The sequence below is a fragment of the Psittacula echo genome, assembly GCF_963264785.1.
Source record: "Psittacula echo genome assembly, chromosome: 5".
Taxonomy (NCBI): domain Eukaryota; kingdom Metazoa; phylum Chordata; class Aves; order Psittaciformes; family Psittacidae; genus Psittacula; species Psittacula echo.
The window spans coordinates 67,873,604-67,900,396 of NC_137739.1; the positions used below are offsets into that span (position 1 = coordinate 67,873,604).

Genomic DNA, 26,793 nt, shown 5'->3' on the forward strand with positions numbered 1-26,793 from the left:
GGCCAACACTTCCCAAAATACCCATGTTGTGATAATGCATTGGTTTTGTGTTGAACACATGTACGTGTTTTTGTATAGAGACCTGCTTGCTCCACTTGTGACAATGAGTTTTCCAGCCACAGAAAGGAAACTGAGTTGAATCTCTGATGTGAATGTCACATAATCTCTATGTGTGTGCCTTAATGCTGAGTGCATCATTAGGAAGAGAGGTGATCCTGTACCGCTGTCTGTCCCTGCAACATATGGTCCCAAGGAAACTATCATTAGTGATGAGAATTAAAATTAATTTGCTTTTTGAAATTTGGCCCTTGAAGGATGGAGGTGAGGCGCAAGTGTCTTTGCCACTGTAATTTCTGGGCAGTGCTGGTGCTACCTTCCTGGTCGGTAAGCAGAAGATGGAAGGGCTGGTTTTTCCAGAATGCCCTTTTTAGAAGTGCCTTAGCCTTAATATGAACTATAGGTGCTGCAGAGCTTTTGTAAGCTATCTTGAAAACTATGCTGTGGGTGAAACATGGGCCAGGATTTGGCCTGTAACTATTTTGCCTGTAGCTTATAATTAAATACAGAGTTAAACTCAGCATCTCCAGTTAAAATGTTCAGGTGTTACAGTAGCTTGTTTTAACTGTGAATGAAGAAGTGAGCTATTTTGCTGTCTTTCTTTGAATATTTTTTAGGAAAGAAAGGCAAATACATTTGACATCCCTCCAACAAGCTCTCACAAGGGTAATTTTGTGTGGATGATTGAGCGGCACTCACTGTAAGATATTGTCCTTTTGTGGGTTTTGTAAAGAGGAGATATAGTTGAAGTAATTTATAATATGCAGATTCTCTGCTTAGAGAGCTTCTTTCAGCAATTACCTGTAAGAATAACATAAAAAGCATTTATTATTAATATTCACATTCCATATATTAAGAAATATTTCTTCTGCTACTGTTAATTTTTTCTTTGTATGCTCCAAAGGAGTGTAGAGTAAGACAAATGTGATTGAAGAAGAAAAATGTATGAGTTAATGTATTAAGTTTACATATTTTTCGTTTGATGGATTTATGGTTTTTAATTACACCGTCATGTCTTGCATTGGGATCCCTGGAGGGCCTTTCTGAATTTCATACTTACTCTTATATAACCTGCCACCTTGTGCAGTCTTACTGCTGCTTGACTGACCTCTGGTGAAGTTATTTTTTTATTCAAGTTTAAAATCTGCAACCTCCACAAAGAGCTAAATGATTAGAAAATATTTATGTGATTGAGAGAGTTTCTCAACCTGCCATGTTGCAGCTGTGAAACACAGGGGTTCCTCTGATGTTTGCCTGGAAGGGTGGACTTTGTGCTCAGGATTTGCCAGTTGATCAGAGACCCTGGCCTCAACTCCTGGCCTCAACTCCTGGCCTTACTGGCTCCCCATGGGCAGTTTGGCATTGGAAAGTAGCTGTGTCTTTGGTAACAACCCTTTGGGGAGCAATGACTGGGTTCAGGGAAGAGTATTTTCAGCAATATGTTGTAATAAATCTTGCTGTACATCTCTACTTCTGTCTTCAGTTGTATATGGCACTGGATTTTCGTTTCATCAGTCTGCATTGTGGTTCTTTTATTGACAGTGGAATTGAAAACCTGTGTTAACAGGTGGCAAATGAAGCCTGTTGGAGCTGTGTAGTTACAGTTGATGTACTCTGGTGAAATGAAGAGGAAACCAGACTGCAGAACTAGGTCAATAGTTGTATTCCAAATCTGTCTCTCTGTAGGTATCATTACTTCAGAGTAAAGAGTTTGCTTTTTTCCAGCACATCCAATTCATTTTTCTGCTCAGTGGGAACATAGTTACCCCTGTGTGTGTGTAAATAATGCCAGGATCTTGGTATAACTAAGACATAGCTCATCCACAAGGCAAACAGCCCAGGCTGATAATAGTCAGACTTTCGAAAAGAAATTTGCTGTACAGTGAGCGTGAATATTCAGCCACAACTTGAGCCCCTTTCTCAGATTTGTGCTGTATATCCTTTTATTATTCTGGTCATGGCAGCTTGTAAGCACATGCAGTTCAAGAGCAAAATAGCTCTGGTTTGTGCTCTAAGAATTTACTTGGGTTTTAGCTGCTTATTGCCAAGTCTTTTGATGACATGAAAGATATGTTATATACAGGGCTGGCTTTTCTGACCCACCCTGAGTTCTTCACTGAGCTTTTTATGGCTTGTGGAAGGGCTTGACTCTCGTAGGATTTGGTGCAATGAAAAGTGCGGAGTAGATAAAGAACTGCAATGCAAAATAAACACTTGACCCTGGGAAGTGAATACAAGTGAGAACACAAAGGCATTGTTCTCTGAGGTGAAGCACTGAAGGATCTCTACTTTTCTGTGTTTTCTTTTTGTAGTTTCCATTTTAATTCTTCTTGCTAGTCCAGGTTCAATCTTATTTTTCTTTCTTCTTGCCACTGGAGCAACAGCCCCATTTGCCGATGTTAGAAATTAGTCCAGGTCATCCCCTCCTTTCTAAATGCTGTACTACTTTCTTTAGAAGCGGTGAAAAATCTGGTACAGAAGGTCATCTCACTAAGCATAATGTTATAGAAGTGGGTCACCTGTATCTGAAGGAGTGAGCAGGAAAATGTTTGTAGTGGTTCAACAAGAAAAAAAAATGTAGATCCACCGTGTGAAAAATCTGGTTCTTTCTGTACCTCGACAGGATTCCTTAAATCTGTGCAGGAGCTAAGAGTTAAGGTAGTCCTGATTTTATAGGGGTGTTACTTAACCCAGGAGTCTCAGTTGAGTACAATACAGGAGTGACATGAGTGAGAGATTAGAATAAGCTTCCTTATCTTCAAAGACTGTTTACTTAATGGCTGGGGAATCGCTGTGTTTTTGTAGGTAGAGGTAGGAAGTGTCCTCAGGCAGGCAGGAGCTTTAAACAGAGCAGTGGTGTTTCTCCTCAAGCCTACTTAAATTAACATCACTTATCTGCTTCTCCCAGCCTGCTGACTGCTCTGCTTTTTTACACCAGTATGCAGGTCTTTAAGAGATTGCCAAGGTAATTTTGGATGCTAATCTCTGAACCCAGGCAGTATCCTTGTAGCTTTTGGGTTGTTTCTTCCAAGTCCTACTGACTTTGGCCTTATATAGGGTAATTATATGGACAGTCTGTAGCCTGTGACTTGTTTCTTCATTGCTTACCTATATTCTCTTTCCAAATTATTTTTTAGGGAGGTGTGATTATAGGGTATCTTCTTAAAGCATACTCTGAGTTAGCATGTTTGTCTGTGAAATGGTGGGGAGGGAAAGGAGAAGGGAGCAGGATGATGTGCTCCTTTTCAGTGCTGGGCTATCAGTCCCGTGGTGTGATGTGATGGGTATGGGGCATATGTCACTGTGCAACACTGGCTCTGCTGGGAAGCACGTTCAGTCAGAGGAACGAGTCCTTCTGATAAATGTCCTCAACTGACACTCAAGTGGTGTCACAACCTTGAGGAATCAACTTCTGTGAATCCTTGGGCAAGCTTCTATTTTTCATATATATATATGAAATATATATATACATATTTATATACACACACACTGTAAGTTTTCTTTAAAACACTGGTTAGAGGCATTTTAAAAATCTCAGAGTTGAGCAGTGTTAGCTACCCTCAGACATGTCAGCTGCTGCTTGTAGTCACATGGAAGATAGTATGTAGTTGCTTTGAGTTTTTGAAGGCTTCTTGTGCAGGACTTGAATCTTTTGTGCAGAGTTCCTTTTGACACCAGTGAAGTTACTTCTGATATCCAATAAAAATAACAATTTGATTTGCAGATTGCTGTGTAAAAGCTGCTTTAAACTTACTTTTAAGCTCACTGGGATACATATCCCTCCTGCAAGTGTCTTCCAATTTTCTTATGAAAACATTCCTGTAAAAGTTGTCTTTAAAGCAAATTTATGCCTTATTGGCATTTTTTAAAAGACAAAGCAGAGATGCAGTGTTCAGGCAGATATGTTTTTGTTCCCACCTCATTTGATGAGGTTCTGTCTTTGTTCAATCCAGCCCTATGTCAGTAATGACTCTGGAGTAAGTAGGTATGCAAAGCTGGAGGAAATCCTGTTTTATACGTTCCTATTCTAGGAGAGCCTCAGAAAGACTAACAATGATCCCACTTGGTGAGGTAATGGGTAAACACAGTAAGAAATAAAAACGTGCTTACTCCTTACTGAAGCAGAAAAATAGCTTAAGCAGCATAACGTGGTCTTTGATAAGTGCAGATAATCTGACCTACTTCACTCTGTGGATTAAGGCATTAACTGAGGCAGCTGAAACAGCTACTCAAAGAGAACCTGTCCCTCTAGTTGTAAAGGAGCTATTGGCAAATGCTAATGAGAATTGAAAAAAAGTAGGAGCCCAGTTGTAACCCAACAAAGTCACCAGAAAGGCTTGCCTTGACTTCAGTGGTTACTTAATTCCCACCTGAGGTGGAGGGTTGAGTTGCACAGTTTAAAGATACCACTAGTCTGATGTGGGTGCTGGTTCTGGTTGAGGGAAGAAAGGTAGGTGATACACAGCAAAGCTTTGGTGAAGCCTTGGGTTTGTGCTTGTCCTCTTCATGGTCCTTTCAAGATGCTGTGGGAAAGAGAAAATGAGGGTATCCCCCAGCTTTTCCTACACTTTGCTGATTAATTTTAATAGAAGTATTTGTCTTCAAGAAGAACCAGTGTTCTTTTGGGAGGTCAGATTTCTTCAGCAAGTTCTTGAGGAAGTCAAGGTGGGATTTAAAGTTTTTGATCTTGATCAGTAGATGGACAGCAGGTAGAAAAATGGGATGAAATTTTGGTAGCAGATTTGGGAAACTGTTAACTTTTTTTGAGAAGAAAATACGAAATTGTGTAATTTTTTCCATCAGCCAGCTTCCATAGCAGCATGTGTGAATGCAGTGAAACATCTCAGCTCAGCTTACTCGCACTGTCTGTGCTACAGGCTTCCCTGGGGACCTAGGGCAAGTCAGCTGGCATTACATTTTTAGATATACTTACCCCATTTAGCATATGAATTTTGCTCAGCATGCAATTACAGACTAGTGAGTCTCATGCATATATACCAGAGCCATCCTGCTGGTTTTCCTCATATATACACAGTTTTAATGTGCATTATTTGGGTGCATATGCTTCAGATATATTTCTAATCTCAATCTACCTTTATGCTTTTGACTGTGAAAAAGCAGTGATCCCTTTTCTTCGAGTAAGTAGGCAGTCATACTTGTGACATATTTTAAGACCACTTAGGATACATAAACTTACTTAAGTGCTTGTGATTTGTCTTGTTTATCTTTATTCAATTCCTTAAATGTCAGCCACGCTGAACAGTTCCTAGGATTTTCCTGTTTGATTTGGGGAGTGTCAGCTGACAAGAAGGCAGCTGGTGTGCTGAAAGCATCATTCCCTTAAGAATTTGGTGAGTGTTGTGTTTAGCTGGGAAGAAAGCCCAGTGATGGTTATCCTTTCGTGTCTTCCCCCCCCCCCCCCCCCCCCCCCCCCCCGCTTTTGCTGTCTTGCCCTGTTGGTTTAATGGTGAAAGAACGCTGCAGCATGTTTAGCTGTGCAGTGCCTTTCAGGTCATGAGAGATACCTGAGGAATGAGAGAGATCCTGTGTGCATAACTGGCTGGCACTTGGTTGACCTGAGCTGACGGGTCTATACATAGTCCCTATTCCTGCCTGCCGGAGGAGTGTCTGATGCAGACAGCTGCTGGGTGTGTGACCCCTTTTGGTACGTGGGGCTTGCGTGGGCATATGCCTTCCTACCTGTCTGGTGGGTGCGGCAGCCTTTCTGCTCTTCTCCTGTGCTTTCGGAGGGGACAGCCCCACCAGGAGACCTTTTCCTAAGTGGAGGGAGCTGTTGGACCCCTGATGGCAGGAGGAAACTGGGATACCTGTGCTTATCTTTTTGTAAAGGAGCACATGATCATGGCTCCCTTATGCAAACAGTGCTTCTCAGTGGAGTATTTAGGGTAAGGGACTGAAGGGTTGAATATGCATTGGGCATCACAAGCTTGTAACTGCATGGTGGAAAGTGCAAAGGGGAGGTTGCTTAAAGCATGCCTCTCTCCTAGATCCCAGTAAATGTGTTACTGACTCTAAGATGCAGGAGGGAGGGAAGTTATCCATTAACATCTGCTTTCCAGAAACACTTGAGATCAGAGTCTAATAAGTATGTATCACCTTTAGTGTACCTTGCTTGTTTCAGGTTATGTTGTGATGGCAGTCCTGATCATTATCTCAGATTAATTTTCTAGAGCATGATGTATGTGGATACACCTACTGCACTCAGAGATTGCACTGCCAGATTAGAGATGTTTAGGAAATTAGTAATGAGGGAAAAACGTGTAATTAAAAATTATATCAGTTTGGAAGCTCATCCATCTTCAGCCAGCTCGCTGGAAGAGAAAGAAGTCTTACACAATGCTTAGTGGTGGGAAAACACATTTGGCTTTTTACATTTTAAACAGGAAGGAACTATTTAAATGACAGACTTACAATAGTAATAAGGGCATTGACTTGGGAATGCTGGATCGCATATTGTAGCTGCATAATGTTGCAGTAACACTGTATAAAGTTAAGGCAAATCTCATGTGTTTGTGGTTTTGGTTTTTTTTTTAACGATGCCTTCAGATTTAATTTTTTTTAACTTATTTGGACAGTTTATAAAGTAATTAGGCTCTTGTACTGAAAACAGTTTTCGTATTTTGAGGTGGTCTGATGACATATACTGAATATTGGCTGTAATGTTACAAGGTTGCACACTTAATTTTTTTCCCAAGATATGCAATTTTATGTGAAATGTCTTAAATTCAGAGTCTGCAACAGCATTTTGGCTCTTCATCCCCAATGACCATTATAAAATTGCCATATGCCTAGAAATGTGCTCAGCATAACTGCTATTGCTCAGACTGTGAATTTCCTCTCATTTTATGATGGCATCCTTAGATCAGGATAAAATTAATCTTTAGCAGTGTGAGAAACACCATTTGGTTGTATATGGTTCATTATAAAATGTGGTAACTTTTAAGCATTTCAAACACTACACATGCTTTATTTGATGTTTTTTATGCCATCTTTCATGAACAGTTAAGAGTACCTTGTTGTCATTTTTGTTGTGATATGTCCATAAACTCAATTATTTTTCCCTTTGGTCCCACTTATAAACACATAGAAAACCTAAGCAGATGTCAGAGAAATAACCAGGTGTACATTGTAGTACTTTGCAAAGTTTTAATTGCTGCAGGGAAGTTTCCTAGTTAATGGATCTGTTTATTAAGTGCTTCTATCTGTTGTCTTGTTCAGGAGAGTACCTTACATATGGTATTTTCAGGCTGAGTCTGTCTCTTTTATCTAGTGACAGCCTTGGAGTAATCTTGCAGAAGGATGTGCTTTTTCAGTTTTGATGCCCATAGCATATTTAGCAAAACTGTTAAATTGCTTGTTGTGTAGGGTACCATGTAATTCGTGATTTTTGGTAAAATCATTAAATGCATTAGAGTTGAGTTTGGCCTAGAGCCAGCTGGGCCTATGGATGTGACCAGTGTGTAAATATTTACCCTTACTGCTTGTGTAAGACACTGGGGTAAGGTGGAGCATGGGCCATGAGAAGTGGTAGAGGGCTGGAGCACCTCTCCAGTGAAGAAAGGCTGAGAGAGTTGAGGTTATTTATCCTCAAGAAGAGACCTTACTGTGGCCTTACTTAAAGGGCTTATAAGAAAGACAGACTTTGTGATAGGGCCTGTAGCAATAGGCCAAGGGTTAATGGTTTTAAACTAGAAGAAGGTAGATTTAGATTGGATATAGGGAAGAAATTCTTTATGACAACGGTGGTGGGACACTGGCACAGGTTGCCCAGAGAAGCTGTGACTGTTCCACCCCTGGAAGTGTTCAAGCCCAGGCTGGATGGGGCTTTGAGCAGCCTGGTCTAGTGGAAGGTGTCCCTGCCCATGGTAGGGGGCTTGGAACTAGATGATCTTCGAAAGTCCTTTTCAACCCAGACTATTCTATGTTCTTTGGGTGGCTGCTGATGGCAGCCATTGGGTGTCTACCTGTTGAGAGATGATGGCTGTTTTTATTTTGGAGGGGAGAGAGTGGGTTAGGAGAGTGTGGCCAAAATGACTTACTAGAGACCAGCAGTTCTTGATAGTGCTTGGAGCATGGAGCTGCTAGGTTGGTGGCCAAGGGACCCTTTGTGTCTGGAAGATGGAGGTCAGCAGCTGTGATAGAGAGCGTGGGCAGCACCCTGGCATTCCCTTTTATGCTTACTCAAGGAGAACTGGCCTTCCTGGAAAAGTGCGAAAGGAAGCATAGTCCTTTGGCAGCCACTTTGGGATCTGTGCTGTTGTGTGTGAATGGGGAGGTGTGGATGTGGTCTGAGGATGTTTCCACATGCCCCATGCTCGCTGTCCAGAAGCAACTGCACAGCAGGAAATGGAGAACCCTGGTTCATGCCCCTGTGCAATACTGTAGATTTATACCCAGACTAGGCCACAGAGCCAGAACTTGGTCTTTTATGAGTGATACTATGTATTGATGAAACAATGAGAGAGAAAATCTTTTCCCAGTTTGTTTTTTTTTTTTGTCTTGTGTTTCACTTTTTTTTTTTTTTTTTTTTTTTTTTTAGTGTAGATGTAACTGTTTGCTTTGTTCGTGGCAGTAAAGTTAACTTATTAATGTATGAAGCTGTTTCCAGGTCAGTGGAAAACGGCATGTAAATCTTTATTACATGTACTTGATTGTCTTTAACTCTTTATAAGATATAATTAATGTCAAGTAATCATATTGTGGTGCTGTTCCTGTGATTATGCTGGTAGTTACTGTGCAGTGCAATTTTGGTTTTATAGACTGGAGCTAATGTTAGCTTGATTAAAATAAAGCATAACCATTGGCCTGTGGTTTTGGCCAGTTAATTTTTTCACCTTTCTGCTGCCCAGTTTAATTGACTCCTGCAGTTCCAAGATGTGACTGCCTGCCACTGAGTAGCTTCTGATTTAAAAAGCTGTGATTTTTAATATGTGATGCTTCAGGTTGAAGTGAAGACACTTTCAGTGTGATGTTTGCAATGGGAGGGAAGAAGGGGATTGTGGCAGGGCCTTCAAGGACAGTGACTTGGCGAAGCACTAGTGCCTAGAAATGTTTTGATCCTATTGTAATGAGTAACTGCTAGTTCCTGTTGTTGTTTCTGTTTCGATTGAGTGCCCAGCTGGTGTATGGTGAAAATAGGATGTTGAGGCAGGGAAAGGAAGTAACTATCAAAAGTGCATCTCCCTTAGGAAAGCAAGAATGTGGAGGCACAGTAGAATTAGGGTTTAAATAGCACTTATTTTTCCCTTGGTTTACATAGTGCACTGACCGTACGCAATTTTCCACATGCTGGGTAATGGAAAGTTGGCCCCAGAGGAAGTAATTCTGTAAGTCAAGTTTGGGATTACAAAATCAATCACTGTTGGGTCACTAATTGGTGTGGAAGATAAGAATTTCCTATACAGTATGATAAGTTCATTGGTTTTCTGGCAGTGTGCACAGAGTGAGCTGTTTAGCCAACGATATTCTTTCCTGTTTCTGTTGTTAACTCAGGAAAAGCATCAGGTCGTTTATAGCTACACCCAAATTGCTAATCTCTTTCTGAGTAGTAATGGGAGGGTGGGGGAGTTCGATGTAGTGTAGAATCTACATGTGTTTAATGAAGTTTGTTTTCATCTCTTTGTGGCATAATAGTGAAGCTTGGCAGCCACATGGGAATAGTGAAGATTGATTGTTCTTGGTGTTAAGCATTTTGCATTTCTGAGTTTATATCAACATAAACCTTCTTCCAGCAGCAGCATCTGGTTCATTGGCAAGATCTGCGGACAGTTGTTCTGATCGCTCTGGAGATGGCCTCTGGCTGTCATGTGGCTGCTGCCTTGGCTGTGCTGCTTTGTTATTCTAGCTGGGCCCACTTTCATTTGTTTCTATTTTGGCTTACCTTTGAGTCTGAATTGCTCCTGAGATTGTGGTCTTGAATAAATCTTGCTTAACTTCCTCATGCAGGGACCTCCATGAGATGCTGATGTTAATTTATTTCAGTGACTATTTGCTGTTTGGATTTGTAGCAGTCACATCCTAGTCTGTGCCTTCTGTGCAGGTTCTCCCTGTGAATCACAGCTTCAGTCTTGTGAAGTAAAATATACGTCTCTGAGCATATCCTTCATAATGGGTTTCTCTGAGACTAGAGCTGCAAGCGTAAATCAAGAATTACCAGTACAGTCAGTGTGCAGGATGATGCTGCGAGTCCTGGAATCAACCATTTGGATTTCTCAAGCTGACTGTTGGGAATGGAGTTTCTAGCTCAGCTGGCACAGGAGCAAAGAATAGTGTGTGTCAGTTCTGAATTTACATCATCTCAATGCTGTCCCTGTCTGTTTGATTGTATGGTTTTTATTAATACATTTTTTACTTTAAAACCATGATTCTCTCAGAAGTACTGGGCTCAAATGAAAGTGTTTATTTTCATTATATAAGCCTATTGGGGTCACTACTTCTGGCTGAAATTAGCAGAGCTGTGATGTGCCATGTGATGGTAATCTTCACTGGCCTTTAACGATCTGTTGAACTGCTTCAGCACTGTCCACAATGGGAGCTGTTTGAACTGTCAGATTTCATAAGATTGTTAGCAAGGCAGGATTACACACAGTTTACTGGTTTTAAAGGTGTATTTACATCTGTAACAGTAATAATAATAATAAGGCAACTTGGGTGTCATGTATATTTTGTTAGTGTTTCATTGCAAATTTGATAAATTATCTACTGCTGCAAAACTAAGTTTTAAAATGAAGGGGGAAATTTGCACACTAAAATGTTACTTAACTCATCACCCAGCAACTATAAATATGCATTTCATGGGCATTTTATGAAATGGAGAGGCAGGCTGGTGAGAGAGTTAATTGTTCATTTGAAGTTAGGAATGAGGATGTTTCAATTTAGAGGGGGACATACAGACTTTGCATTCATTATGACTGTTGCCATGGATTTCTTTAGGGCCCAGGTCTCACTCTGGGGCTGTAATTTCTCTTCTTAAAAGAACCCTTCCTTGTCTGTACTTGGCCTTTTCCAGCCGGGTGATGAGGCAGTTTCTTTCCCAAGGCTCCAGATCACAAAATAAGAACATCCTTTATGTAGTACCCTCAATTGAACAGAAACATAAATGTATCCTATAATGTTAGGCATTGTCTACATTTGTGGAATTTCTTTAGAAGTAATGTTAGGTACTCTAGAAGTTTGAGCAGTGTGTGACTGGTAGGACAAGTTAGAGCTTTTCATCTCTTAGTTGTTGGTTTTAATAGGATCTGGCTTGAAGGGTTTTGAAAGTTGTTGTCAGTTATTGGATTGCTTCTGTGTCTCGGGAGATAAGGCTTTTTTTGTGTGTGTGTGTGTGAGGAGCCTGGAAGTGTTTACAAAGGTGTTTTTGCCAGCCATTTGTGGGCATGTCTACATGTATATGTGTTATAGGCAGATACTAGCTCACTTTGACCATGTGTTCAATATGTTTATATCCTGTGTAGCAGAGTTTATAAACACTATTAATGTGGCTTTCAAGATGCCCTGAGCTTGGGTGGGGTCGTTTTTTTCTGCATGTGGGCATGGCCACATTGATTTATGTTTGTCGAAGAGAGACTGTAGGCAAAGGGTGTTGCTCCTCTTTGATTACACCAGCCCTTTGGATGGGGAGAGGTTGCACAGTTTGCAGGTTTCGCAGGACCACTGCAGGGCTTCTCACCACAATGATTGCAGGTGGTTATTAATGACAGGACTGTTGTCCTGCTCACATGAGTGTGATTTGCTGGTCTGACAAAGGCAATTCTTACTTGTTATTTAGGTTGCGCAGAAAATGTGCAATGCCTTTTGATGCCCACTCAGGTATTTTAAGGGTTCAAGGCTGGATATGTGCTTTACTGCTCACAATGCAGTTTAGCAATTGAAAGTCTTGGTACAAGACTGTATGATGAAGGGATAATAGTTAACTTGCAAAAGTAGTATTCTTATGGGAAGCCAAAGTACTCTTGTGCAAAATGATTGATCTGATATGGGACCGTTAAAAGTAAGTTGGTTTGTAGCTAAGGATTATCTAATACTGGTCAGATAATGGCTGTTAAAGACCAATAGGATCAACAAAATTGGCAACAAGACTACTTTAATACTTACTACTAATCTTGTTCTTGCTATGTTTCTATGTAGTATTACGCCACTGCTCCTAGTTCGTGGTCCGTAATACTGTGACGTGAGGTGCTGAACTTCTCATTTAGAGAAACTATTTAAATGGGAGACGTCTTTAAATTACAGCCCTAGAACACACTGGGCTATTTTAAAGTTTCAGGAGCTCTTTGAGTAACTAGTCCTTATCGTTCTTTGTTTAGTATATTTAGGTTTTTTGGTATCTCTGTCTGTCTGTCATTTGTGTGGGTATTTGAGGGAAATCATACCTTTTTTTTTTTTTTTTTTTTTTTATTATTTGTTCCTCCTGGAAACCTGATAGAAATGTCTCAGGATCAGGGGAGCAACAAGTTTACTGAGAAGAATTTTATTTTTTTTTTAAGATGCTGTGAAATGTGTTGATGGCAGAGCCTCTAGAAAAAATCTACGCAGATAGCCTGCAGATAAGCTATGGATGCATCTTTCTCATGCCACCCTGTTACAAACATTTCTGGTGTACCATCAGCGACTCTGAGATGTCTTCTATCTGTAATCTGTGATGGCATTTTCACAGCTCCTTTTAGTAGGCTTTGCAGTGAGGTTTTTTTCAACCTTTGCAAGGAGGTAGCCTGGTTACTGCAAGCAACCAGGACTCTTTGGTGTCTTTTTTATTCTTTTTTAAATTTATCCACTTCCCTCCCCTCCCCCTCAGTTGTCATTTCTGAGGGTTTACTCAATCTTAATTGTTATGTTTATTTTCAGAATGTTATAGGCAAATAGGAATGTCTTACACCATGTAATTTAGGCATTTTATTTGGACTCCTAAAACCGTTCCCTGAACATTTAGGAAATGAAATGTAACAATTCTGTATTTTTATCTGTAAGAGTAGATTGAAAGTGAAATATGTATGTAGTACAGTATAGTTAATGATAAGGAATGTTTTGGGTATCATGGTGATGGGCTGTGAGTACTTGGCAAGAGAATTATTCAAAGTGAAACAAGGGATCAGAACTAGAACAAGAGACATGGAATTAATGCAGGAATACAGTTGGAAAACTTGCTGCGAGCACAACAGCACAGGTTACTGAAGAGTCATTTAAGGAGAGTAGTATTTTGAAGTCTGTATTACTTGTCTGTCTGTGGCACTTGAATCCAAGCAGCAGGTCTTTCTACAGATGTGTTACTCATCTTTCCAAAACTAGGATCATAAGAACATAGGGCTGGAAAATGATCATCAGATCTTTAAGGAGTAGTCCAGCTTCCTCCACTTGAAATGGAATCACCTATGTCTTGATCACCTCACATGGATGTTTCTCACCTGCTCTTCAGAAGCTGTCATGAAGGAAGATTTCTCAACATCAATCTGTAGCACTTGCCAGTATTCACTCACCTTTGACCGTTTTCCTTAAGGTGTGTTTGCTGAAAAATAGCATGATTTCTTATTTTCCTTTTCCAGGTGGATATGGAAAGTAATTGGTCACCAGTCTCTTTGTAACTGCTATTTGTGTACTGGGGGACCCTGCTTAGTTTTCCCTCTTCTAAATTAAATAAACCACACTCCTTTGAACTTCCCACAATGTTCCTGTTTTCTAAAGTGCTTTTTGTCCTATGGATGCTCCTCAAATGGTCTGTCTCCACCTGCTGTTTCTGTGGCTGAGCTCATACTTCACCTGAGATTCTGTAGGAGGATCGTTTGATTCTTTGGGCAGTGTCTCCCCCCTGCAGATGTCCGTTACGATCTGCATATTTATCTTTTCTTTATAATGCAAGATAGGGCCAGCAGGAGGGGATCAGTTTCTTCTATGCACCAATATCATAACTGAAATAAAGAGACAGCCATGGACTTCTATCCAAGTCTAGAGATACTGGAGGCATCAGGACCCTGCTTTCCAACAGGTATTTGACAGCAAATTTGTGAATTGGAAAAAAGTTCCTCTGCTGAAGAGTGATATTAAAAAAGACCACCCAAGAATCCATTTTAAAGAGCTGTTTGGGATGAACAGATTTGAGACGGAGGCGGTATCTCACACATGTACTACCTAGTAAGCAAAGGAGCTAGAGCAGACTCTTCAGGCAGTGTGTGGCCTGCTTGTGGTTGAGAAGTTAGAAAAACACTTCATAGTTCCTTTTCTATTCATACCTACTTAGAGGTGTGTGGTTTGGTTTTTTCTTTTCCTTTTTTTTCTTAAGTCCAAGCAAGGAGAGAAAAAGGAGAACTCCAACCTACTACAGTACTGCTTAAATTCAGATGTAATCCCCAAATTTTTCAGCCCACAAGTCAGGTTTTGGTGAAGCAGTTAAACTGAGGCAGTGGCACTTAATTGAGACGAAGAATAAGCATAATCCACTTTGGTTTTGGAGACAGACTGCCTGGTGTGCTAATTGTGTGCTATATGCAGCAATTTTTAGCTTGCTAGAGGAGCACACAATGGGCAGCTCTTTGGTTGTGAAAGCTAAATCGTTTCTGTATCTTCCTCAAATACTCATTTGCCAAACAAATAATTGATAGAATGAGCAAGTGAAAGAAGTACTAAGAGGGTGTGATCCAATGCCAAGCACTGATTTTCACAGCTGATTTTAAATCTACGTTATGCTAATGATGTCCATTTGGAAAATGTGTCCACTCCCTAACTTCTGCCACTGAGAGTTCTTTTAATTGGATTCAGATGGTTGGACTGAAACAATTACAGGGTTTGTATACAGATGTCCTCAGTGCTCCAAGCACTTTTTTTTTTTTTTTTCCCTATCCAGTTTTTCTAAGCCAGAGTTGCTTTCAGTATGGCTGGCGTCCAGACATTCTTAACTCCCTCATTAAATGGGCATGGCTCTACTGGAACAAATACAGTTATGATCACTTGAACATGCTGAAGGATGTCTCCTACTCCACTGGGCTGTCTGGGCTGGGTTTCTGGTCTCTGGCCAGAGTTCATCAGCGGAGAAGTCCATCTCAGGGATTACCATTGTGATTTGTCATACTGAGAATACTAACTAACTGTAATAGTAGAAACAGTCTTTTGTTTCTGTTGATGTTCTGAGGCATTTTGATAAGGCAGTGTGTTTTCTCTCTAGTGGTGCTGGGCTCTGATTTTCATCCCCATGCTGGAATTCAGAGCTACCTCATTATCTGAGCAGCCTGATTGAATTCAGATGGTATGTGGAGTGGGTAGCATTCAATATGATGAAGGCATCAGTTTCCTGAGTAATTGTTCTAATGCTTTTCATAAGCACTTAGTTTGCTTTTAAGATGAAAAAGTTGTGACTTTTTATGCAGTCTAATAGGCAGAGTGCTCATAGGCTAACGAAAACTTACTGTTTGGTTTCAAGGATGGAATAATTAAGGATGGAAGGCTACTTATATTTTAAATAAATGTCTGATTTCTCAAAGGTTTTTGTCTGAATTTCTGAAAGGAAACTTCACCTTTCAGAAATGGCCATTTCTGAAAGAAATAGTCAAACAAAGGCTTTTCAGACACCAAATTATTGTGTGCTGATGCGTATGCAGCTATTTCCCTAAACGCTTACTGTTTAAAATGATAATACTTTGATGAAGGTTTTTTTTTTTTTTTTAAAAAAAAGGGGGGTGGGGGAGGAGAAAAAGACACAGCAGGTGTTGGAAGACAAAGTTTTCATATGACCAAAATTAGTACTGAATTTGCATTGTGAAGTTACAGTAAGCCACAGGTCCAAGAGGGAAAATTAAAGGATTACTTAAAACCAACAATAAACATGCAAATTAAAAGTAATAATTTTTAAATGAAGTCATACACTATTAAAATAAGCACAAAATTACATACTAGTTTGGATGTGTAGTTTATAGAATACACCAAATGTTAAAATTGAATGAAATTAAGAAAAACATTTTCCAAAGGAATGTAAAATATCTGTTTAATTAGATCGTAAAGAAAGGAGATTAAAAGTAATATTTTGTGATACAGTAATTACTGCTTTTCAGAAGTAGTCAGGTTCCTGTGTGTTGATCTAAATTTAACTGTGATAGGAGATCTCTTTGGGGTCTTTCATTTTGTTTGTGTTTTTAATTATTTTAAACAGCAACCACTACCTTTATTTTGTTTTCTTTGCACTGAACACACTGCATGGCTGTTTGCGCCAATACTCTGCCACCTCATGAATGCAAATGTGGGAGATCTGATCATACCCTCTGCTTCTGCAAGGTTAAAAGCCAAATCATTGCAGGGGGCTATACAGCAAGATAACAAGAAAGGCGGCTGAAACCGCTGGGAGGTGGGTTGAGGTGCCGATGGGAGCCTCAGATGTAAATAAACCAGATTGCTCTCATTTCCTCTTTCCACTGTATTACGCATTCCAATAGCACTGTTCATCTTTATGACAGACATCTATTGCTTTAACTTTACTGCGGGCCACTGAAGTACATTAAAGTGGGCAGGAAATGGAAATAAATAGAGTTCAGTGGAAGCTTCAGAATAAATAAACATGCTGTAGTCATTTTTAGTGTGGGGTCCTGCGTTTTTTACCAGATTTATAATATTACTTCACTTTTGTTAGGAAGATAGGTGCTGTTTAAAAGAGGTGCAGTATACTTACAAAATAAGTAAGAAAACATGCTAGAGTTGTTTTTTTCTTTTTTTTTTTTTTTTTTTTCCTCCAAACTCTTTGGGATGCCAATGGTGAAAAGAAAATGTGGTTGAGTCTCAGCTGGGCAGAGTCCGTGGGATATCTCTATGTGCACAGCTCAGGTTGTGGTTAGAAACAGAATAATGGGATTGGAGATTTGAAGAAATCCTGCTAGCAGACTGCATGGGAGGAGGTGCAATAGTCCACTGGCTTAAATTAAATTCTGCCTAAGGTAGTGAGACATGCAGGTAGAGAGGCTGGATGGAATTTGGCCTTAAAAATGCATCTGTTTGTTTCCTAATGTATGCACGTGTTGCTCACTTTGGAAGTTTAGATTGCTCTCCTGCTTATTCAGAGGGCTGTTTTCAAGTTAAGTTACACTTTCAAGTGAAGTTATACTGCACTTTCCAGATATGCTTAATCCTCAGGAGATGGGACTCCTGGGGAATTCTGTTTTGTGGTGTTTCCCTCCTGCCCCCCGACCTTTGTGTGTTTGTTTTTCCTTGATAGTTTATATTCTGATGAGTCAGTAACTGAATGAATTCACAACATGGGTTACTCGAAGACTCACAGTTCATGTTTTCTCTCCCTTGAGACAGTCTGCTACTTGGAAACTTTTCTTTAAAAAAAGCGAAATTAAGCATTAGAGCTTTACTTTTTAAATTTTTTTTTCCCCTTTGATTACATTGAGCAGTCTGTGGTTTGCTGTGTATAGTATGTTCTTTTTCTTCTCTATTTCTGACAATGCTGTATAATTGAAAGGAAGCGTCAGCTTTCAAAGTATTTGTCAATATAAAAGATATTAGTGGGTATTTCACAATGTCATGTAAGATAACTAATCCGTAAGCAACATGGCAGAAATCTGGAAAGACAATCAGGATGAAAAATCATTAATATTGATTCTTTTGCACTGGGAAAGTACATTCCTTTCTCCCAAAGCATCCTTTAAAAATATTGTTTACCTAGGTTTGTATTTAAGTATATATTTCAATGTGACAGTTATTAGTTTTTTCTTTTTAATTATCTTTATATCAAAAATTTAATTCATTTATTCAAATACTGCTCCAGATAGACTCACATTGAAGAAACTAGTGCCAGACAGAGTTGCAGGTAATTACTGAAGACAGTTGTTGGCAGTTCGACTTTTAATCATTTGTTCATCATCGTTTGTTCACACTCTGTGGATAGTTCCTTGCTGAAAGGATTAGGTTACAGATGGGTGGGTATTACTTCAGGGACTTCTTAAGTGAGAATCCAGATGCTTTTCTGCATCCTCTCCTCTTAGTTTGGGAGTTAGAAGCCAGTAGCTGCAGGTAAGATTTAAAGCTTGTAACTATGTTTTCCTTGTGCAATGGAAAAAAAAAAAATCTTACTCCTTGTTAATTAAACAAAAGATCTAACTGCAACCTTTAAATACTTAGGAAATTAAGATTGAGCTAAAATTTCAAAAGAATCTAATTTTTTTTAAGCTCAGTATCACTGACAAACTACTTCAGGATATCAAAAGAGTTCATTTGGTGTTGCATGCTTTGCAAATCTGGCTATGATGTTAGTGCCTAAGCTGTAGCGGGACTTTTCAGAGATGTTGGCCTTTGGCCACATCCCAGTTGCTTTGAGTCTGTCAGTAGTTTCAAGGGCAGTGGTCTCAGGATATAGTATTTTACAGTTGAGATGTGGGTTTTGCTTGTGTGCCCCACATGCAGCAGCATATTAGTTTTACCTGAATTGCTGAAACCCTGGTTGTTCCTCGCTTGATTTCAGGGTGAGGCAGCAGAAGTGGAGGTATCTATGTATACATCAGAGAGGGAAACAGGAATTAAATGACTTTGGTGTTTTTTTTTTTTTTTTTTTGTTTGTTTGTTTGTTTGTTTGTTTTTGTTTTTGTTTTTGTTTTTGTTTTTTTCCTTTCCCCCCCAGCCCCACTCCTGGTTTCAGAAATAAAGCCTGAAGGCAATCTCCAGGCTAAATGCAGCTGGTGTTAAACTAAGTGGGTGTTCTGCTGTTTGTTCTAGAGGTAGCACAGTTCTCGTTTTCCAAATTTGCCATCCTGTCCGGTTGAGCTCGGAAAGAAATGCAGACCATGTCTGTGTGCCTTCCCGGTTTGGGCAGTTTGCACATGTGTGTTTAATCTCTCAGCAGCAGTTTGCAAACTTGCTTGTGTCTGTAAGAAGCACTTGCTGAAAACCAGTGGTAAATTTAGGTGTTACAGAAAATTCTTCCTCATAGAAGTGCATGTAATTATTTTGTGCCTTAACCTCTCTGAGGGCTGCTGGGCTCCTCAGTGCAGTTGTCCCTAGTGGGACCATTTATTTTGCCCTTCTAACAGTCTGTGGTTTGAATATCTAAAATTTGTATGTACAAGTTTAATGAGCTGAAACTGAAATGAGGGTTTTGGTTTCTGGAGTGGGAAGGGAAACTGTGAATGTTACAACATCACAGTATTCTGCTTATTCTGCTTGTTCAGAAAGCAAGAACAGTATTTGGAAAGTAGGTGTGACAAAACATAGTTTGTTTATGCTCTGGAGGAATAAAGGAGTCATCTTTGTAGCACAGTAGACTAACCTGGTTTTGGAGCACTGTTTGGCATAGAGGCTTGAACGTTGTATATTTAATTTTTGTGCCAGTCCCCCCAGCAACTTGTACAGCCCTTTGTGTGGCTTCCTCTCTGCCAGTGGAGCTGTAACAACGACGGTTTTAGCTGCTTCCCCTTTCCCTTGTGTGCCTTTAACACATTTGGTCACTCAAGTTTTATTTCTTCCCTCTGTAGAACATGAGAGTGTAACTTCCATCTTAGCCTTGTTAGGGCTTGAGCTGCTGAAGTGGGGCCTCCCTGGGACCAGGCATTGTCACTGGGTAATAAAAGCTCTTTAATGGGGTGGCTTAACTTTTAAGTCATGGTTAATGTTTTTAACAGTAACTTGCGTTTCCTCTGCCCTTCACACCCAACCATTAGCCAGGTGTTTTTGTCACACAGAGTGGAAAAATAAAAGTAGTCTAACCATACAGCTAGGCCCGGGGTGAGGTGCTGGAGGAGAATGACCACAGCCTCAAACTGGGGATCACAGAGGCTGGATGAGTAGGTTGAAAGGTTCCTTGCAAATGCTTGGCAAAATATGAGCACTGGAAATGAGAAGCCTTTTTATTTATTATTTTTCTTTTTTATAAACCCCCCAAAAAAACAAAACCAAAAGACAAACCCAAACTATAAATAAGAAGGTTGAAATCTGTGATACTACATGCTTATATGGTTAGCTCTGTGTAATTTTCTATATACTTTGTTTTGTTTGTTCCCCTGTTTAATATGGCATCCACTCGATTTCCTCTTAACTGCAAGACGGGCCTGACTCTGATCTGCCTTGCACTGTATACTGTGTTTATGGAGCTAGAATTGGGGTCATTAATTTTCCCTACATCAAAAGAAGTTGTTTCTTTTAAATGAGAAGCCTGTTTCACCTAGTAATTTGCTTTAATTGCTTATTTGAAACTTCTGACATTTGATAGCAATTTAAACATTGCCAGATGAGGCTCATGCAGTTGGGGCCTGCAGGTGCTTCCTTGAGTGCCCAGCTTGAATCAAAGGAGGCCAGGGATGTTCCTGGCTGTGGATGGGGCACCCGGTGCTGGAAAGTGCTGTCTTCTGAGTCGGTTTGAATAGATGCTGTGTGTCAGATTTGGCAAGAATTTGCTTGGAGGGGCTCTCCTTTGGGAAGGTTTCTGCAGAGCATGGTGCTGTTTGTTTTTCTTGGGAGATAGACTGCATGGCCTTTGGTTTGCTGTAGGCTTAATAGTGCTTGCAGCACTAAGTCTTTCTGTATTTTAAGTCTAACCAGTAGCAATTTCTGCTGAAAGGTTAGAAAAACGTTTCTAAAATATTAATTACTTTTTTTCCTGACTAATATCTGTTAACTTAGTTACCTACTGGGAGGTTTGGAGGGAAAGAATTTTCTTGCTTATGAGGGTAAGCAAATGGTGTAACTTCAAAGGATCTAAACCTCAATAAAAGAGAGAAAAATGAACCAATGTCTTTCATTTGATTTTGTACACTGGTGCTCTAATGTGAGTGCAATTTATTGTTCAGTCAGCAGCAGGAGTAGCTTTCCTTAGCCTGGAAAGTATTTTCTTTTTCTAAGTCAATAAATAAACAATAATTTAGATTATTGCAGAAAGACCAACTTTTGTTAATGGCTTTTGGCTGCAGAATGATGTGATACTAGGTATACTCTGAATGGTTCCTATCAACACTGTACAGTGTCTTGTGAGATAGAGTACAAACTATTGCAGGAGTAGTCCAGCATCTGAAAATGAGAAATTTGCTTGTGCTGCTGCTGCAGAAGTTACGCTGTGCTTTAGGACTTTCTGAGTTCACAGCAAAGGGAAATAATGTAGTTGGAAAAGAATAAGCAAAGCCAAAGTACTAGTGCCAAGACTTCTTAAACGAGTTTTATTGATGTGTGTTGTAATTAAAACCAGAATTAGCTAGTTTTCTAATAGGACATTAATTTCCTAGAGAGCAGTTGCAGCTTGGCATAAAGTAATACATTTTTTAAAAATGAGTACTGATCTGGGGATACCCCCACAATATGTTGGATGGCTGCATTACTAGCTTTGTGTGCTACCATTATTAACCAGCAAATTAAATATTTTAATTTAAAATAATTATACAAATAAACCTTTGGCTGTGGTGTGATTTCATTAAAGCCTTAATTGTTTAGAGGACTCAATGAGAGTGTGTAAAGTTGGGTCAGTTTTACTGCACGGCATTACTCTTGATAGCAGACTTACAACAGGGCTGGATTTAATCTCTCGACTAATCTTTACAGTAGCAGGCTTGGGATGGGAAGGCATTTGTGCGTTTCAGGAGGTAGAAATACTTATCTCTGAACTGGAAACACAGAGCTGAGTTTTAAAATGTCTGGGCAGCCTTAAAATGAGCTTGTGGCGGGGAGCGGGAAGAATTACTCTGTGGAAACAAAATAGGTGTTGTTTTAAATCAGCTTCTCAGTGTGTACATTGTCACACCTTCATACATGTCTGTAGGCTCAAATCTATTTCTCATCAAAGCAACTGTAGCGTAAGGGAATACTGCAACCATCTGGGTTGCAAAGATCAGAAATAACAGTCCTTGCTAGCAGAGGAGCCAGCTGTGGGTCACCATGTGAACTGGTTTTTGTGCCACTTAGAATCATAGAATAGTTAGGGTTGGAAAGGACCTTAAGATCATCTAGTTCCAACCCCCCTGCCGTGGGCAGGGACACCTCACACTAAACCATGTCACCCAAGGCTCTGTACAACCTAGCCTTGAACGCTGCCAGGGATGGAGCATTCACAACTTCCCTGGGCAACCCATTCCAGTGTCTCACCACCCTCACAGTAAAGAATTTCTTCCTTATATCCAATCTAAACTTCCCCTGATGATAATTTTCATGCTGGGTCTAATACAAATGAATTCACTTACGGATTATTAATCCACTGTAACCTGCAAATCTTTTAGGGTATTCGGGGAGTGGGAAGGCTGAGAACTACCAGAGTAGATGTTAAGTACTTCCGTGGGTGGAGAGCAGACCACAGAGAACTTTTGCCTTTTTCTTTCTTATTTTTCTATGTTGTTTTAACTTGGTATGTTTTTTTGCCTTTCCTCGCTTCTTTAGGACCCACAATTATCAGCTTTAATTTTTGACAAGCTTCAAGTGCCTGACTATTTGCAGAAAAACAGGAATGAAGGAGAGAGCAGATGCGAAACTTGTGCCACCCACTTGAATCAGCTGAAGCAGGAAGCCATTCAGATGATGCAAACCCTCAATCAAACCAGCTACCCAGAAATGCCCGACATCCTGCCTGGCACCGGGGCAGTGACCAGCATGGTACCCAGGATGGTCACGCTTTCATCCCAGAGAGACCTGCCGCTTATTGCTGGGCAGGTGGGCAGGCAGCCTGGAAAGTCGATGAATCTCTTCTCTGGGGGAGAGAGGAAGAAGGGACTTGGATGGTCTCAAGGCACGAGCAGTTTTCCAAACTCCAGTGTTCAAGTCACAGTGGCCCCCAGCGGTCTCAGTGGCGCTCTGAGTTCCGTCACCATCCAAGCTCAGCAGTACCTTGAGGGCATGTGGAGTATCTCTAGGGTGAACAGCTTCCTGCCTCAGGCTTGTCTAGTAAGTAGCGATAATTCAGGTGTTTGAGTTTTATTTACGTATGTGTGGATATACAGAGATAAAGATAAAATTTGAGATATATACATACTTATCTTAGAGGGGATCAGCTAATGGTATTCTAAACCGTGCTTCAAGAGCTGAAGAGCTGAAAAAGAGCTTTGAACAATGTTCTGTCAGATGTCACAAGGAATTTGCTTGCTTACCTCAGATAGCGATATCCTTTCCTCAGATGTTTTGGCACCTGTTTTAGATTCATGTATATGGATGATATTATTAGACTGTCACATACGTGGTGACTTTTTTAGGAAAACCTAAAAGGCAGAGATTGTCACGCATGAAACTCTGGGAACTTCACGTGGTTATATCAAAGATGAATTTGTCCCTCAAGTTTAGCCCTGAACTTTGAAAAAGCTGTGTTCATTTCAACAGATGCTATTGATAGTCTATGATGGAAGGCATTAATCTTCAGGTTAGACGTGCTGCAGAACAGTTTGCTGTAAGAGAGGGTGTTTAGAAGGTTTATTCAGAGCCAAAGGCTTGTGAATGTATTGCATGTGGATTTTAAGCATTGATGTTGATTTCCTGTATTCTGTGTATATGTTAAGAACTTTCATGGGAAATGAAACAGCTTTATAGAGATGTATGTTACCTTTAAAAGCAAGTTCATTAGAGATTTCTATCTATGGAACCATGCAAAGAGGAAGGATGTAGTGATAAGTTTTGACTAAGACTTATTCCTAAAAGGAATTTAGGAATTTCTAAAAGGAAACAGGGTAGTGTGAGTAATGATGAAATGTGTACAAATAGAAGTAATGGTTTTAATTTAAAGATGTTCTAGCAGATCTTGCAAGACCAGATATGTTGATGCTAGATAGCTTTAAATTTAACATAATGCCTTATGTGCTGTTATACATAAACACTACCTAATATTGCTTGGTAGCTTCAGCTGGTTGAGCTCCCAGATTGTCAGAGATTAATATTTAAGAATGCTGCTGTGTAACGTTACTTTCATACGGTGACTGTTTCCTTCCAGAAAAGGCCTGGAGACATAATACCTTCTGACCATACTTCTTTCTTAAATGGAAATTTTTAAATGCGCATATATCCTACCTTTGAGAGGTTCCCATTTAGATCTAGTGAATCTCCATTAATATCAGCTCTCTCTCTTTGATAAAAGGGAAAAGGGAAAAAACTGGCCCATTCAGCTCTTCATAGTTTATAAGAACTGCTGCTATTAGTGCTTTTCTCTAAAATGCTGCTCCATGCATTAGGGATTGATTTGGGTGATGTAAGGCATTTGATACTATCTTTTAATTATTTTTTTAAATTCTGTATGTATTGCAGAAATGTAGAAAATGTGGGAAAGCTACTGAATTAAGAAGCCTCTCTGAAAGCAAAAGTATTTCCATTTCTCTGCTCGTTCCTTGTCTGCCCTCATTCTTGCCTTGAATAATTCACTAACAGCCAGCTCCGGATTTCTTCTTCCTTAACGATGCTGACTGATAGATGTGGTTTTCCCTAACCACTGCATTATTCTAAGATAAAACTGAGTTGCCTTATTTAACCCCTGTGAAGGAAGAATGTGTATAATGCAACAGAGCTTAAGTGTGATCTAGAAATGTGCAAAGAAACTCAGTAGCCTGGAAAACAATGACCTTTAATGAAAGGACAAACACTGTTAGACTGTGAGTGTTGGAGGCTGCTTGGATGTGATCCAGGCATCTGCAAGGACAGTTCAGATTTAGAAGCAGTTTTTGGAGAGAAGCTAGGCTTCCTCTGTTTTCTTTTTTCTTTTACTTTTTTTTTTTTTCCTTTCTTTTTTATTTCATTCATTTAAGCCCAAATGTAGTCAGTGAAGACTGTGTTGTGCATCTCTTCCTAGACTGTGCTATCTGTGCCTCTCTGAATTCTACTGTCTCTTGTATTGTTAAAAGCCTTGTGTCTGATGAAGCTATTTGGGTGGGTGAGGCAGAAAGTGCTTCCCTGTGCTTTTTCCCTTGAGGAATCACAGGTCTGAAGGAAATAGGATTGGAGGAATTTCAGGCATCAGCTAGTATAGTCCTTGCCTAGGACTGTATCCATGGCAGGGCATCTTTGTCCAATGCTCATCTCGCCTCATCTTACAATTTTGCAGACTGGGGTTCCCTAACTTCTGTTGGTTTTTCAAGTCTAAAATTTCTTTCCTGTTCGAAAAGTTGACTTTTTTTTTTTTTTAACCTATGTAAGATAGATGATTTGGGCTGTTCTTTTCTGAAGCTGTGTGGTTCAGTAGATACTCTGGAGGGAAGGGATGCCATCCAGAGACAACTCTTGAGAGGTGGGCCACTGCCAACCTCATGAAGTTCAACCAAGACAAGCACAAGGTCCTACACCTAGGTCGGGGCAGTCACAGGCACAGCTACAGGTTGGGCAGAGAAAAGGTTCAGAGCAGCCCTGCAGAGAAGGACTTGGGGGTGTTGGTCGATGAAAAAATGAACATGAGCCGGCTTCAGTGTGCGCTCGCAGCCCAGAAAGCCAACCGTATCCTGGGCTGCATCAAAAGGAGCGTGATCAAAGCTCACCAAAGGTCAAAGGAGGTGATCCTGCCCCTCTATTCTGCTCTCGTGAGACCTCACTTGGAGTATTGTGCACAGTTCTGGTGTCTTCAACATAAGAAGGACATGGAACTGTTGGAACAAGTCCAGAGGAGGGCCACGAGGATGATCAGGGGACTGGAGCACCTCCTGTATGAAGACAGGCTGAGAAAGTTGGAGCTGTTCAGCCTGGAGAAGAGAAGGCTGCGTGGAGACCTCATAGCAGCCTTCTAGTATCTGAAGGGGCCCATAAGGATGCTGGCGATGGACTCTTCATTAGAGACTGTAGTGTTAGGACAAGGGGTAATGGGTTAAAACTTGAACAGGGTAAGTTTAGGTTAGATATAAGGAAGAAGTTCTTTACTCTGAGGGTGGTGAGGCACTGGAATGGGTTGCCCAGGGAAGCTGTGGTTGGTCCATCCCTGGCAGTGTTCAAGGCCAGGTTGGTCAGAACCTTGGGTGACTTAGTCTAGGTTGGGGTGTCCCTACCCATGGCAAGGGAGTTGGAATTAGATGATCTTAAGGTCTTTTCCAACCCTAACCATTCTGTCATTCTGTGATTCTAAGAAGTTGGAGACAGGGCTTAGGTTTAAGATTAAACCAGGAGAGAGCTGTGGATTTACGTAATTTCAGAGCTATCTGTCTTTAATAACATATCCCATCTTCTTATGGGGCAAAGCTGATCTGGCTAGAGGAATTCTGGAGTGAGAATAAGAAGAATTGCAGTAGAAAGGACAGCATTGAGTGTCCTATTTATTGTGTGTAATGTGACTGCATCTTGGAGTCTTTGGCCCCCATTTATGCAAGGTGCTGTGCAAATGCAGAAGAAAACGGTGGCCTTCTTCTTGGGGAGTTGACAGTTTCAGTTGTTATACAAGTTATTTTTACCATCCTGTAAATACCTGTTTCACTGGGAATCCGTACTTTTGCCTTGTTTCCTTACCAAAGGAAAGAATCCCAATGGGGGTCTTGAAACAAGTGTCAAACTCCCTGGTAGGAAGCTGTTAACCAAACGCCTTACCTCAGTGATTTAACTCAGTGCTGCACACAAAGTTTGAGCATGATTATTTTCCTAAAGATGGGAAGATGGACGCAAGTAAAGGCTGGGCTTCATCTTAACTATTTTCAGCCACCAGAAAGATGGGTGTTTATTCTAAACTAATTACCGAGTCTTCCTTTGTAGTTGTGGGAGAGCAATAGCCAAGGATGCTTTGTCCTTCTCATTCTGGATGTCCAACTTGGCTTGCCTTGTCTGATGAAGGTGCCTGTGGCTTTCTGCTGGTGCTGGCAAAGCCCAGGTGGGTGAACGTGGAGC

The 26,793-nt window shown here is 40.4% G+C and overlaps 1 protein-coding gene across 1 annotated transcript in view; it reads left to right on the forward strand.

Annotated features, from left to right (window-relative positions):
* KIF26A (kinesin family member 26A) overlaps positions 1-26,793 on the forward strand; it is a gene marked incomplete at its 3' end in the record, with an annotated part of 102,625 nt that overhangs the window by 13,306 nt on the left and 62,526 nt on the right. Inside the window, exon 3 of the mRNA XM_080618519.1 lies at positions 22,405-22,905. Within this exon, the coding sequence (XP_080474645.1) occupies positions 22,405-22,905 (501 nt within the window). The remainder of the gene's footprint in view (positions 1-22,404; positions 22,906-26,793) is intronic.